Below are 15,839 nucleotides of genomic sequence, written 5' to 3'. Positions count from 1 at the left end.
ATTCTGTCCAAAAGGAGCTGACTAAAAGAGATACTAACCACACTTTAAAAAGGTGTAACTAAAAGATACCGACACTCTAAAGGCTTTACTGGTGAAATTCCCTATGCAGTGTAAGGATCGGTAGCCCTATGTTCGAATTTACAACCCTTTCTGGCAATAGTTCAACATATATATATTTTTGTAACTTATGTTAGCATTTTGAATACTTCACAACAATAAATGACAGTTTTAAGCAACTTTGTGAAAAATTATTGCTGCCTTCTTTATTGCTATCAGTAAACGTTAATTATTAGCAATAAATTTTGATGTAAGTTTATTCTTTGTCTGCGCTTTGTGTTCATGATATAATGTCAGGGGTTTCCTTTAATTGCTGCGATTTCAGGTTATCCTAAAAAAGCCAATCCAAATATTTGGCAACGCGTGTCATATATATATATAGCACCTGTGACTGCTAGAATGTTAGGACTCCGTCCGCTTTTGTCAAAATAAACGGCAATTTCTCCTGTGCATTTAAGAAGAGAGAGTTTTAATTGAAACGAAACTGGTCAAATTTCCACGAAATTCAACCAAGTTCTACTTTCACTATTGTCCAGCATGTACTTGAAATTGTTGTTTAGGACGTGTAAATTTCACTCTGTAAATCTCAATTTGTTATTTCTTCTTTGTTTGCAAATCATAGCTAGTGACTCGACTTCTATTTGTGGCCATGATGATTTAGAACAATGGTTGTTATACATTATACCTCCTCTTAGCTAATTTGTGATTAAAAACGGTCGAAATGATTAATTAAAAATACCTAATCGTTCAATCATAGTAGTATACAAACTTATTTTGCATGATGGTTTCGCACAAAAGAAGTTTTTTAAATTTCATGCTGGATAAGCAGATACTATTGACACTACCAATTAACTTTTGCCTTCCTGTTTCGCAAGTCAGTTATTACACAAAGGAAGATATTAAAAACTGGAGCGTAAGTTTAATAAGAAGAGATATTTTGAAATTAGTTTCTTACAGTCAACAGATGTGGATTGGAATGAAGTTTTAAGCTGATATTCCTAAACATGAAGATTATTACAGGAATAGTTTTTTTCTATTGCTTAATAAACCAAGGTATGTATAATTTTCAAACGATAAAAATAAAGATGAAACATATTAAGGCATTTTGCTTGTTGCATATTTTTCTACCTTTGAAGTTATATTTTTAAAATTTTAAAACTCTCATCAATTAAACTTCTCTTGATGTTATGTTTTCTTCATCAAAATAAACAAAGACTGTAAGACTCGCTGCTTAATTGACAGTACTGACTTTGTCATAGGTAAAAAATGTTCAGGTTATGTAATATAAAACGTTTGTACAAAAACGTTTCAAACAAATGTCATTTGCGCTATTCTTGGACTAGTGTTCAAACAAGACCCATGGTAATCGCCATTTTTCTTTTTTGTGCTGACAGCTTTGTAAAATTAAAATTCGGATTTGATAGCATAAGTAGGCTAAACAGCCGATGATGAGGAGAGATCAAAAAAACTTGACGTAACACTTCTTCGTTGATGCTATATGTGCAAAACCATGCGCTGTTGTGTTGTCCGCAAACTTTGTAAATATTTCTAAAAATAATATGTTTCTGATGTGCTCAACCTACGCTGATTTAACACGGTCATAAACAAACAATGACTGAAAAAATCCAAGCGAAACTATCTGAGGCAAGTTCATGAAAGTAACAAATATATGACAACAGAAACTTTATTTCTGTTTCTAACGATACACGAAGATTTTAAACGTTCATGTTTAGAGAGTATAAGAAAGCGAAAGAAGATGTGTATTACACACATGAAATAACACAACACATCTTTCAGCATTTGTTCATAATAAAGTAGTTAATAAAAACACCAGTTCTCTTCTTAGTGAAACCAAAGGTTTAGGCCTGGAAGAAACCCATAATTGCCATTTACTAACATCTTAGACCTTAAAGTAAAAAAAAAACACGAAAAATGCAATAATATCTTAATTACAAAATATTCGCTAAACACTTAATCTCCCACCATTATCCTAAATTTTTCTTATTTTAAACTATTTCGCGAAATTACAGTTAAACATAAAAGAACTGGTCAAACACTGAAATTTTGACAGATAAATTTAACTGTCTAATTCAATTAAAGATTAAATTAAAATATCTAATAATCTTGAATACATCAACTATTATTTTATTTCCTGTATCTTCCATTTTAGAATCACTACTAAACAACTAAGCAGTTTTATATTTGTTACATAACTTTCTTCCACTTCTAGATTCTTCCCTTCTTATTATACAACATTTTTAATAATCACGAAAGTATTTATTTTTATAGTCAGGGAGCATGATGATACTGTTTCTTTTTTGTTCCTATCTGACGATTAAATAATTATCTTTTCTGATAAACACACATAATAATATCTAAATTCTCATAACACAATCTCAATAAAGCCACAGAGAAGCAAATCAAACTTCGCGATGACGCACCAGTAATCATAAAATTTCTACACAAGCGGTAATTGTGAACATACTTTGAACATGTGCTCAACCAGACACACGCCTAAGTGACTGTTCCCTATTTCGTGTGCTTTTTGCACAGCATGACAAAGTTGGACATTCTTTGTGACCATTACAATACCTCATCTTACGAATTATAATGGTCACTAATCTCTTACGGCTTCTCAAATGAAATATGTGGTCATTCAACAGTATCTTAGCAATAAAAGATTTAAATAACCCAAGGAAAGCATTATTCCACATGTAAGTTGGTCGCATTTACTGTATTCAAGTGCTAGTTAAGTTGAATTTGATTGTTATGGTAAATCATGGAACTATATCCATATTTGCGTCATCAAAGTGACGTCACCGAAAAAGCCACCTATAAAAGTCTACAGCGCGATTCAGTAATAACAATTTAAGGAAATTAGTGTCAGGAACGCTAATTAGAGAATGTGCAGTGACACTTGTGAAATTGGAATGTCTCCCCTCTGCCCCTCTAGATTCCAGAAAACGCATTGAAATTTATTAAAACCTCTATAATGCATTAGTTATGGGGGCATGGTATTTTTATTTAATTTTTTTTTAAAACACTAATTTATGGAAAGTTTAAAGGAAAAACTGAAAAGGATTATTCAGATAAGTATGACAGGCTAAAAACCGAGAGAGAAAAATAAGTCAACGAGAATGTGCAGAAATAATTGCTTCTTTTCTGCTTCTATATAGTTTTGTAACAAAGTTGCTATCAATAACAAGCATTTAGCTATAAGCTTTAGTGTTTTTTTCATCTATTAGATATCAGACATGTTATACGCATAAGCAAAGGAAGATTGTTGCACAAAAACGTGCTATGTGAAATTTTTACCAGCGTTATGTGAGCTCCCTCCCGTAAGGCTACGTAAAAAATTATGCGAAACCTTGTTTTCTGGTAATACCGGCTTTTGTGAAGACAGATCTTTTGTTTTGTTTGTTTTGTGCCTGTATCGCGCCTTACACTTACGTCAATGAAATGATTATTTTAAATGTCTTCTTTTCTTCTCAGGTCAAACTTTTGGGGTGACTATATCTACCCTAACAACATCACTTCGAAGTGGAGATGATCTGGTATTAAGATGTGAAACTCAAAACGCATCAGATACAAAAACCGTTTTTCAATTTTTTAAGAATGGAATGAATATTACGTCGAAACAAACAGAAAACACAACGACTTTTATTACACAGACAAAAGACAATGGAAATTATTCATGCACGGCAGTGCAAAATAACATAACTGAACAATCCAATATGGTAGAAATAAAAGGTGATTTTTTTTATTCTTACAGTTTTGTCTTAAAAAAAACTTTATAAGAACGCCTAGGGCAGTTCTTAAACATAAATGAAGTTTCTCAACATGTCTCATGAGATCGCTGTTGCGACTTTCTTTAGTTTCGCAGTAAGATATGATAGCACTGAAATATCCTACATTACAGCTATGATGCCTTCAACTCTTTCTCTTATAGTCATGTTACACATTGAGATTCGTTTCTCTCCGGCCATCGAAGGAACCAACCCAAATATGACATGCTACGTATTTGGTGGAGAAGAAAGTCGTTTTAAGTGGAAAATGAATAACATGACGGTAGACGAAGCATCTAGTATGCTACAACTTCGAAACATTTCGAGACAAAAGATTGGTACAAATTACAGTTGCTCAGCAACTTCTGTGTATACTAACATGGCCAGCATGTATGCTATAAGACGCATATCACAAGACGATGTGATGTGTAAGTGGATTTTTTTTATTGTATGTTGACATAACGAAAAGACATATTCGTTGTTCAAGTAATAAATGTTCCAGGACAAAAAAGGAATAAATCACTTTCCATATAATGTTATGTTTTGATTTTGTGTTGAGAACATTGGACATGCGCACTTATTCTGGCAGGCAGAAAATATAAACAACAGACCACAGAAGTCAAATAAATCTATTAGAAAAACACAATTTTCGCCTAAAATTGGTGAACCCTTTTTAAAAAAAAGAATATGATTGAAAATTAATTTCGGTGCCTTTTTGATGTTGTCCTTTTAAAAAATAATTACCTCATACGGTGAATGTGTGCATGTACTAAAATTCTCAAAATTCCATCTCTAGTTAGTGCGGAACTCCACTTATATTGTAATAGTTTTACACTCCTAAGTATAATACTACAGTGGAATCTCTCTATCTCGAACTCACAAGGGACCAAAAAATTTGTTCGAGATAGAGAAAGTTCGAGATAAAGAAAGGAAAATACCTTAGGCGGACCACAAAGGGACCGAGACTTTAGTTCGAGATAAAGAGAAGTTCGAGATAGAGAGTAGTCGAGATAGAGAGATTCCACTGTACTTATGTTCCAAGGTCATTTTTATAGCATGAAAAAAGACAATAAATGTTTTGAAGGAAGATACACAAAGGAAATAATTATCCTAATATTTAAGGCTAAACAGTGTTCTAATCCAACTTCAGTAACTCTAGAATGTTTACACATTCCCCTTTCCAGGTAATCTTAGCATAATCTATTACATCGGGTCTTTCTTTTATTTTTCAGATGTTGGCAGCGAGATATCATTCGTTCCGGCAGGAAGCCGTCAATCTCAGGTGGAAGGAACACCATACAAAGTAACATGCCAACTTATAGATTACGGATCTCCGCTTGCTACGTTGTCTTGGTATAAGGATGGTATGCAAGTTCCTGGAAGTGTTAATGTAACAGGAGGTCCAGCAATGTTGGAGTTCTCATCTACCATGAGAAGGGATAGTGGAAATTACACTTGTATTGCCAAGAATATCATTGGGGATGTGACGAAAATGTTATCTTTTGATGTCTTAGGTAAAAAAAAACCTTTAAAATTTGAAGAGAAACATTAAGAGCTGAATGTTAATCAGAAATTTGCTATATAATTAATATAAAATAAGAGCGCCACTACTGTATTTGTCCTCAGTAGGAAACCTTACCACAAAATAAAGAAAAGGTAACCAGTGTATATATAGGTGAAGGTTCACCTACGTATACACACCATCCAGATAAACTATCTGAGTTCATCATTAACATATTACCGCACGTAGTGTAGTGGGTCTGTCTGCGACTGCCAATTCTAGGGACTGCGGATCGTATCCCGCTTGCTGCCAGGCAGTATGTTAGTGGTAAACAAAGTAGTTCTTCTGTAATAGTGTAATCATGTCTTACATAATAATGAAAATTTCAATTGGAAATTTTAATCCTTATGAAGGCTTACCTTTCTTCCGTTCACCTTGTTGAATCAAATTTGTTATCGATTCTTGACGGTGCGAAATGAAACCTTTTAAAAGCTGTTACATTCTAGATTTATTCCGATTTCCCAAACTCACCGTCAATTCATCAGCAATTCTCTCAGGAGACGTCATACAACTGACCTGCAATGTATCTGACGCCGACAATCGAACACTGACGTATCAATTTTACCGAGATGGAACAATGATTGCACCAGTGCAACCAAAAAACACGCTTACCTTTGTAGCACAAACTAATAACAGTGGAAATTACTACTGTAGAGCAGGCTTGGATACAATATATAAGGCATCATTTAATTTAGACATCCGAGGTAAGGATATATTGAGTATGGACACTAAAAATATATCTAAGGTATCAGGGAAGCATCAACAAAAAATAAGTGATCATCAAAAATAAGTGAGATAGTACAACTGATACTTTTAAGATAGAAAATCTGTTTTTACATAACAAAAAACTATTTGGTTGTCGTTTAGCAAGTTGATTGTTGGAGTACATCTTGTGTTTCCTGGCGAACATAACTTTCTAATCTCTTACTTTCTGAATCAATCTTTTTTCTTGCAGTGCTTTTGCAAGTAAAAATCTCCATACCAAAGGCAATAGAAGGCAAGGATTTAAACATCTCCTGTTTGGTGCAAGGTGGTGAGGTGGTCAAATCCTTCAGATGGAAAGTCAATGACACACAACTAGAAAACGAAACAATGCAACAGTTACTGATAATGAATGTCAACCGAAGGATGGTAGGAATGGTGTATAGTTGTTCTGCAACACCATATAAAGGAGTGGAGAGTCAAGAGAGTATGGGAGCTATACAAAAAGTATATGGTAAGTCGTTCAAATTATGTTTTTGTCTTTCCCCATAACTTGCCTTCTGTGACATCTCAATATGAATGGAAGAATCTCAAGTACATGTAACCCTAAATAACTTCCTAACTGAAATAATGAAATGTATTCCAGTAATAATTTACTTCCTTATTATCCAACAGCTCTTGATATGCCGGTTATCCGTATACGTGACGCTTATCCACTTGAGGGCGATCAAATATACATGAATTGCTCTGCCACTCCTGTACAAGATGGACTTACTTACAGCTGGTATAAAGATAACATCCTTTTAAGTGATTTCAATGAAAGAGTTTTGAACCTGACATCATTGAGGAATGATTCTGGGAGTTACCATTGCGTGGTGATGCACAACATGGGAAACTTGATCAAACGTTCACTTTCGGCGAACATAACAGTTTTGTGTAAGTACTTCGCAGGGGAGAAATATTGGTGTAAAGAAAAAATGGTATAATTTACGTTGATAACTGGAAAAAATAAACACATTCAGAATGAATTTACAGAAGAATTTTTTTGAAAAAATAATCATTTTGATAAGACAATACATAAAAATCTTAGAAATAGTAAAGAATCTTTATTTACACCATTACCGTCTTCGAAAACATCTTTAATTTTATAAATATTCAACGTCGCGCCAATTCGATAAGACCAGCTAAATATAAAACGTGCAGAGTCTAAGAGATACGCAAGTCTTTTTAAAATTGCTGTTGATTTAGCATTATCCATTCCATTATAGAATGCTTTTAGAACTAGCGAAGGTAATAACTTAGATGGCTTAGATTCTTGAAAATATCTTTACAAAGGTACAATCATGAACCTCTTGCTCTGCTTCTGCTGATGAAATTCTCCTCTAAGTGATAATGAATGATTTATGAACAGTTATAATTAACAGTAACATCAATTTTGTTACATTTGAAAACTGCATGATTTCTTTAATCGATACGACAAAATAGTTTTTTATGCGTTTATACAGTTTTTAAATTCATACTTTTTTCATTTCAGTTTTAGACGAGCCTACAATAACAATTGCAGACGGACTAATGTTGCCATTTGTGGAAGGCACAAACTTCACTTTAAGTTGTGCTATTCAAATGTACAACCACAACTTAAATATTTCTTACAAATGGGATAAGAAAAACAGCACCTTTGGTTATGACTTGCTTGGCAACGAACAGATGCTTAATATTGTCAACGTCACCAAAGATGATAGTGGTTCCTACATGTGTACAGTGACAGGCGAGTTTCACAATAAAACATTGCAGAAGAATATAACGCAGGAAATTATAGTCCATTGTAAGTACACACACATCAATAACCATAATTTAGATAAAATAATGAAAATCAATACATTAATACATATATTTTGATTTTGATTTTCATGTTAGATAAAGCCATCGAATTGATAATTACAACAGGAAGTGGCAGTCATTTAAAAAAAGAAGCGTCAGTAAACATTTCGTGTAATGCCAGCGATTTTGGTAATCCACCAGCTAAGCTATATTTAATGAAAGATAGTAAATCTCTAAGTAACGGAGAATCTGGCTCTTCAATTATGTACAAACTTGCATCAGTCAATAAAAGTGACATGGGTGATTATAAATGCATTGCAGTGAATGATGCTGGGAATGTTACAAAATATTTAAATGTCGCTGTTCTGTGTAAGTGTTGAATAATTTCTGATGATCCATAGACATGAAAAATATAAACAATGTTTTGTTAAAAGATATTGTGAGATTAAATAGAAAAACTTGCAGCTAATGGGTAAAGTTAACATGCACGGTACAATACGAGTGAAAAAGTCTGGATAACTGTAGCAACATTTGCTAAAGAAACATTTGCCAAAAATTTAAAACTATCCAAATCAATAACGACCAGAAATATTTTTTCTTTAGATTTGGAAACTCCACAAATTGCCTTTACAGAAAACAAAACATCTCCAGCAATAATGGGAGGAGATATTGAAATGACTTGCACAGCTAAACATACCATGAACAATTCGTTGAATGTATCTCATCGTTGGTATAAAAATAATAATAATGTTCTAATGATGGTGGGAAACCAAAGCGTACTTACTTTATCTAATGTATCCAAAGAAGACGCAGGAATGTATTTATGTAAGGTTACTATTATGTATCCAGATAGCATTTTGATGATGAAGAATGCAACACAGGAGGTTATTGTTAATTGTAAGTATTACACAATTATTATGTCATTATTCTAGATTTTTTGCGATGCATTACTAACATATTGAGATATGACATCCATAAAGGTTTTTTATTAACATTTTCAATTCACTGATATGTATAACTAGTTAAGGAAACATTTATAAAGTATTACTTTTATATCATCGCTGATCAGCAAATTATGCCTTGCAGAATTTGTTTTTATTTGAAAAGTTTTTATTGACAATAGATAAAGCTGATGGAATTATGCTTATGCCAGCAAATAACGTTCATTTGATTGAAGGATCTGCACTTAATATCTCGTGTAATGCAAGCGACTTTGGTAATCCACCCGCCAAGTTGTATTTAATGAAAGATGGTAAATCCCTAAATAACGGAGAACCTGGCTCTTCAATTATGTACCAACTTTCATCAGTCAATAGAAGTGACATGGGTGATTATAAATGCGATGCAGTGAATGATGCTGGGAATGTTACAAAGTATTTAAATGTGGCTGTTCTGTGTAAGTGTTGAATAATTTTTGATGATCCATAGACATGAAAAATATAAACAATGTTTTGTTAAAAGATATTGTGAGATTAAATAGAAAAACTTGCAGCTAATGGGTAAAGTTAACATGCACGGTACATTACGAGTGAAAAAGTTGTGATAACTGTAGCAACATTTGCTAAAAAAAACATTTGCCAAAAATTTAAAACTATCCAAACTATCCAAACTATTTAAAACTATCCAAACGACCAGAAATATTTTTTTTCTTTAGATTTGGAAACTCCACAAATTACCTTTACAGAAAACAAAAAATCTCCAGCAATAATGGGAGCAGATATTGAAATGACTTGCACAGCTAAGCATACCATGAATAGTTCATTGACTCTATCTCATCGTTGGTATAAAAATAATGATGTTCTAATGATGGTGGGAAACCAAAGCGTACTTACTTTAAATAACGTATCCAAAGAAGACGCAGGAATATATGTATGCAAAGTTACTCTGACGTATGAAGACAAAATCTCAATCATGAAAAATTCTTCGCAAGAGGTGATTGTCCAATGTAAGTAACTAATAATAAATTTAATAAGAATAATGTATATTTACTTATACTGTCAAGATTTTATTGAATTTAACTGCTTGTATGTTTACATTAGATAACATTAGGCAGCTCAATATCACAACAACTCGAAATAAAACGGAGGAAATGGTAGGAAGACCTTTTATGTTCAACTGCTCAATTGGTGGTCATAGTGTATCAGAAGTAACGTTAAAGTGGATGAAAGATGGACGCATCCTTAAAACAAGCCTAAATAGCTCGACAATTTCATATGAAATACCATCTGTAAAGAGAGAGGATGCTGGGAAATACATGTGTAATGTGACAAGTGGCTCTGGTAGTGCAACAAAAATGATTGAATTTAACATCTTTGGTAAGAATGAAACGACAATAAGCACATTCGTTGCGCGTGGCCTTGTGATTATGGAGTTCGCTTCGTAATCACAAGGTCCGTGCTGTGGTCCACAGCGCGGGCATGTTTAGCAAGTTTCTTTACTATAGCTACGGGTGAACCTATGCCATGTGAGGGAAATTGGGTAGGTAATGCCGGTGTATACTTAATGTATACATTCTGAACACAGGACCCACATTAATAACAGTGTTTCCAACACAGAAGTGGCTATCCTGTATAAATATTCGGAATAATAATAATAATAATAATAATAATAATAATAATAATAATTTTTCTCTGTGCTAAAACATTGTCGCTTTGATATTGACTGAAACCTTGAAACGTAGAAAGTACACTCCTAACGTTGGAATGCGTATTTTTTTAAATGAAAAAACATGCCAAGCGGGATAAGGTAAAAAAAAAAGTTTTTTGATTGCGACGACAACGCAATCAAACTGCATGTCAGATTAATAATACTGATGTTAAATTTGAATTTAAAATAAAACATGGAAAGTTCAATATTTTAATATTTCAAGAATGTCTGCTTGGGGAAATACGTAATGAGCTTAACTTCTTGCAAAATCATTTAAGTTAAAATATACAGGTGTTGATCTAAATGCACTGTTTATTACGTTTTAAGTGCTGCATGAAGCGGTGTTTATACTTTACGTGATATTTATACAACGCGTGCGCGTCTATCAATCAGATGTTAAAGAAAATGATTTGAAACCAAAAGATTGATAAAATGAAAGCGTTATTTCACAACAAAATTACAACTGCAATATATTATGTGGTATATCTTTGACATTTCTGTAAATCTTCTTTCTCAAGATGTTCCTGATCCTCCTACAAACATTAAAACACTATCAAGAACAGGATTCTCAATTGAAGTGACATGGGAAGCACCATTATTTAACGGCAACAGACCACTTACTAGATATATCTCAAGATACCGTGAAATGTCAGGATCATTTAAAAATATGACCTCACCAGCATCTATGCTAAAGCAAAACATTACTGGACTTTCTCCAAATACAGAATACCAAATCATTTTGCTTGCTGTTAATGAAATTGGGATGAGTCGTGCAAGTGACAATATGAGAGTCATAACCCAAGCTTTAGGTAAGTCTCCTTTACATCTATAAAAGACATACTGGTAACGGTTCAATCCTCTAGCAGAATACATCATTTTTTGTTATACAATTACAGCACCAATGCCGATCACAAGACAACTTCCTGCACCACAGGAAGACAGGATCAAAAGAAGATCATTTGCAATCAATATTGTCTTATTTGACGAAACAAATATAAAGATTGCGTAAGTTGTTTTTATCGGCACAGTAGATTGCGTAAGTTGTTTTTATCGGCACTGTAGATTGCGTAAGTTGTTTTCATCGGCACTGTAGATTGCGTAAGCTGTTTTTATCGGCACTATAGATTGCGTAAGTTGTTTTTATCGGCACTGTAGAATGCGTAAGTTTTTTTATCAACACTGTAGATTGCGTAGGTTTTTTTATCGGTACTGTAGAATGCGTAAGTTGCTTTATCAACACTGTAGATTGCGTAGGTTTTTTTATCGGCACTATAGATTGCGTAGGTTGTTTTTATTGGCACTGTAGATTGCGTAGGTTTTTTTATCGGCACTGTAGAATGCGTAAGTTGTTTTTATCGGCACTGTAGACTGCGTAAGTTTTTTTATCGGCACTGTAGAATGCGAACATTGTTTTTATCGACACTGTAGTGTTTTTACTAGTTTTTGCAAGTTGTAACAAGCATTAAAAGATACATGTTTTGGTTAACTTCACATTCAAGTTTTTCTAAAAACTCGGACACTTTTTTGTGAATCTTTTTGTACCGAATCTTTGGTTGTTGAATGCAAGTTCTGGCTAACTTGCCTTTTCAAGGTTAACCAGGTTTAGCACTGCTGAAAAGTAAATTTAATCTATTTTCATATGAAATGCTGGGTACTTTAAAATTGAGTGGTCAAGAGAAACGACAAATACATTACATGACTGTATTTCATATATACATAGTTTAGCATCTATGACCTAAAGTAATGATATTTAAATTTAAAGCAAGAGTTGCGTTGTCTCTAAAATGTCCAGAGTAATTAAAAACTGGCTTTTTGTTATTGCCATACCCCTTTCATTCTCCATGTACCATTTTTTTTCTGTAAATGGTAATGACGTGTTATTTATTTTTTATAGCCATTACGATGTTATTTTGTTGAAGCTTGAAAATAGTGCTAAGCCAAAGAGACAACCAAATAATTATACTAACGCTGAAATAAAAAATCTTGTGGTTGGAAGAATAAGAAACCCAACAGAGAACCAAGTTTTTGTAGTCGGTGGTGGAGGGTCTACTTCAAGAAGGAGAAGAGCTTTAGGAGGTAAACATACGGTTTTAAGATGGTTTGGCGCGAAAAACATTTGCTTATGTATGGGTTTGCTGATGTAAATTGATTTTTTTGTTATTTATTTATTGCAGAACCAAGCAATCCACCTTTGGAGAGAGGTACTTATTATACTGTCTTTGTCAGGGGTTATGTGACTGACGATGTGTTTCAGAGCACAGACTGGTACCCTGTTGTTCAAACAGAGGAGGAGAAAAATCATAGTACGTTGTTTATTTTAGTGTGTCACGAGTGAGAAACGTTTCATATCCGTTATAAAAGCAGGGAATTTAAGTTTCCTTCTTCTTTTGGCTACACTGTCAAGGAAAAATTCGGTACAAAAATGGTAAAAAAACATTTCGTTGTGAAGTTCGAAAATAGTAAAAAAAGCGTTCTCTTAAGAAGCATGCGTTAGCAAAGAAAATTGTAGGATCAAAATGGCTTTAAAGAGAAAGAATACCAAACTTGAGTTTTCTTTTTAACACTATTTGAGTATGTAATGCTCTGTATTAGCAGCATTGCGGCTACTGTCAGATAAGCAAGGAGGTAAAAACAAAACAAAAAAACTTTCTGAACTCCATGATCTACTATAAACTTCAATATATATATAATAAACTGCTTTAATATAATGAGACTAAAAATTGTCATCAAACGCACACAGCAACGAAAAAAAAAATCGAGCAATTTTAAATAATCTTTGTCTGTAACAAAGTCTTAGTCAGGGGGTCAAGATACAAGTGCATATAAAAAATTGAGGATTATTGACAATTAAAAAACTAATTGTAAGACCTCCTGGTTCTTATGATAAATGATGTAGTGCGTGTGATTTGATAAATGATTATTATTTTTTAGACGTTGTAGTTGGAATCGTTATTGGCGCATTTGCTGCAGTTGCACTTGTCTTAATTGTTTTTGTTGCTGTGACAATATGGCGTCGCAAGAAGGGGCGTCGGCTCGATATTAGGAACGCGAAGAGGATGCAACATCGAAACAGCGTCCATACCGTACAAGTAAACAGACATGCAGAGCATGAAATGAAAATGCTAAATCACTAAGTTTGGCTAATATATTTTGGAGAAAAACACGTCTAAGCTATTTTTAAAGTGGTAATCAAGTGCAAGGAGACGTATTTACTGGATTTAGTTTCTCTCATTGAAGAAGTATAATTTATTTAAAACTTGTACATTAATGTGTTAAAATTTATTAAGTTTGTAAATGAACTAATCTAATAGGTGGAATTGTATTGCATTACACAATCGCGCCCGTGCTACTTGCCACCTAATGTTGTTTAGATAGAACACAACTTATAAAGGAGCTTGCAATGACGCAACTATTCAAGGATCTTTTATTTTAAAATTGCTTTTTACTACCTGAAGGCAAATTTATGTTAAGCCCGTCCCGCAACAGGAAATCTCAAAAAATATCCCAATCCCTTTTGGGACCTAATTGAAGACATTTTAATATGGTGACGAAAAGTCAAAACTGACGATGGCTGAAAATTTATTTAAGCCAGTTTAGACAGTTTTCAAGAATTTGACACCAAAAGGACGCTAAAAGAGAGACTTTCTGTAGTATTTAACTGTCCTAAATTCTGTGCATTCATTTTAAGTGTTGTGTGCTTTTTCTTAATCAATATAAGGAAAAGGCTTCTGACAATCTTGAAATGCTGCTAACTTTGCACCAGCATTATTTTACTGCTTGCACTAACATTTTGTTGTGGTACCAGTTGTCTGACTACGCCAATTGAAGAAATATTTGCAAGAGAAACTTTGGAACATCGTTTCTTAGTGACAAATTTAAAATTCGTAAAAAAATTCTGCCGATATTTCTCCAAATTAAAGTGTTAATTGTCTGTCTCTTAAACTTGTTTGTTACTTGAGAAGAAAACTGAGCGGGCAAATTTATTTTAAACCAATGAGAATACTAATTTGCTTGTATAATTGCAACCTCTGTGAAGTTAAATTATTATTCTTGATTACTACCTAGAATGGACAACGCCCATTGTCTCATGATTTCCGCAATAAAGATTGTAGGGCCTAAGATTCCATTTTTGACTTCGGTTATTATGTTAGTTCCTACAGCCCTTTATCCACAATAACTTAGCTATACCTCCAGGTTATCAGTTACTTAGGCTTTCACTAATTATTGCTTATTCGAAAAAAATAATTGATTTTTATAATCACGTAAAATTGTGAGGAAGTCACTATACTTTCTCTCCATAAGAGCGATAAATAAGCAATTTGAATTGCAACCTTGTCCTAGGTTTTTTCCACGTATTATCCGGACAAGAAGCATGTTTAATTATATTTAGCGAAAGTAACGAACGATCTTTTTCCCTTACAAAAGGTGAGGAGTAACACCCTCAAACATAGACCAACCTGGAGCAACCTAAGAATAAGTCAGGACATGCTAAAACAAACTGAGAAATAACCATAAAAAAGCTTGAAAGCAAGCTGACAGATAAAAGGCAGCTTCTAGATTTGTTATGATGGTAATTTTAGATTTGGGTCATTCTCTTTGTGTCTGCCTTCCCTAGAACTGCCAGCACAAGAAGCGCTGTGATTGTGAAATCTGCTAAGTAACGCCAACACACACCAGTCATAATAACAACTTGGCTAGAAATATGCCTTTTAGAATGTTTTTTTTAACGAATGTACATTGGCACGTCTTTCGTAATGACTAAAACAGCCGCACACCAGTATTTATAAAACGACCATAAAACTAGCAGTGAACCAGTATTGCCTATAAAACGCCTAAAGTACCGTAGGAAAATAATAAATCTGCTCGGGAGAAGAGAAACAGTTTTTGAATACGTTCAAAAGCTGTTGTTCCAAAATATGTATATACAAATAAAGAAAAAAATATGTATACTTTTTCTTTTTGACTCACTAAATTCTCTCGAATTTAGTGAGTCAAAAATAAGGCAACTTTTTGCAATTTTTACTTAAAAACGTTGGTGATTAAGGGAAACAATGGCGAAATAAACCAGATCAAGTTGATTCAAATCAAAATGGTAAATGGCGTCCTAAAGCATTAAAAATTCCTATTTATTTGAGCTATGGATGCCGTGTAAGTACGCGATATCCATCCTGTTCACGCACTAGTGCTTGCCAGAAAGACTTTATCAGAAAAGAAGGCTCCACTACAAGACTATCAGTCGGTGCTTTACTTTCTGAAACAATAACAAA

At 33.5% G+C, this 15,839-nt stretch overlaps 1 protein-coding gene across 1 annotated transcript; it reads left to right on the top strand.

Moving 5' to 3' along the window:
• The first annotated feature begins 586 nt into the window (after nucleotides 1–586).
• On the top strand, nucleotides 587–13,882 carry LOC130630527 (hemicentin-1-like). Its single transcript, XM_057444052.1, has 18 exons — nucleotides 587–1,110; nucleotides 3,550–3,807; nucleotides 4,007–4,270; nucleotides 5,075–5,356; nucleotides 5,850–6,107; nucleotides 6,359–6,619; nucleotides 6,781–7,041; nucleotides 7,640–7,930; nucleotides 8,023–8,295; nucleotides 8,530–8,823; nucleotides 9,050–9,322; nucleotides 9,581–9,871; nucleotides 9,966–10,241; nucleotides 11,091–11,381; nucleotides 11,469–11,577; nucleotides 12,467–12,648; nucleotides 12,747–12,875; nucleotides 13,504–13,882. Exons 1-18 carry the CDS (start codon nucleotides 1,062–1,064, stop codon nucleotides 13,704–13,706), a joined length of 4,245 nt encoding a protein of 1,414 aa, XP_057300035.1. The 5' UTR covers nucleotides 587–1,061; the 3' UTR covers nucleotides 13,707–13,882.
• Nucleotides 13,883–15,839: the final 1,957 nt, after the last annotated feature.

The sequence above is a fragment of the Hydractinia symbiolongicarpus genome, chromosome 2 (genome assembly GCF_029227915.1).
Source record: "Hydractinia symbiolongicarpus strain clone_291-10 chromosome 2, HSymV2.1, whole genome shotgun sequence".
In the NCBI taxonomy this organism is placed as follows: Eukaryota; Metazoa; Cnidaria; class Hydrozoa; order Anthoathecata; family Hydractiniidae; genus Hydractinia; species Hydractinia symbiolongicarpus.
The sequence above is the reverse complement of the archived record's forward strand: the minus strand, read 5'-3'. Positions and strand labels throughout refer to the sequence as shown.

Excerpts from the sequence above, each read along its gene's own strand:
- LOC130630527 (XM_057444052.1), top strand. The coding sequence starts at position 1,062 with ATGAAGATTATTACAGGAATAGTTTTTTTCTATTGCTTAATAAACCAA. Across the intron at positions 3,808-4,006 it reads CAATATGGTAGAAATAAAAG|TCATGTTACACATTGAGATT; the intron begins GTGATTTTTTTT and ends TTTCTCTTATAG. Across the intron at positions 11,382-11,468 it reads AGTCATAACCCAAGCTTTAG|CACCAATGCCGATCACAAGA; the intron begins GTAAGTCTCCTT and ends ATACAATTACAG.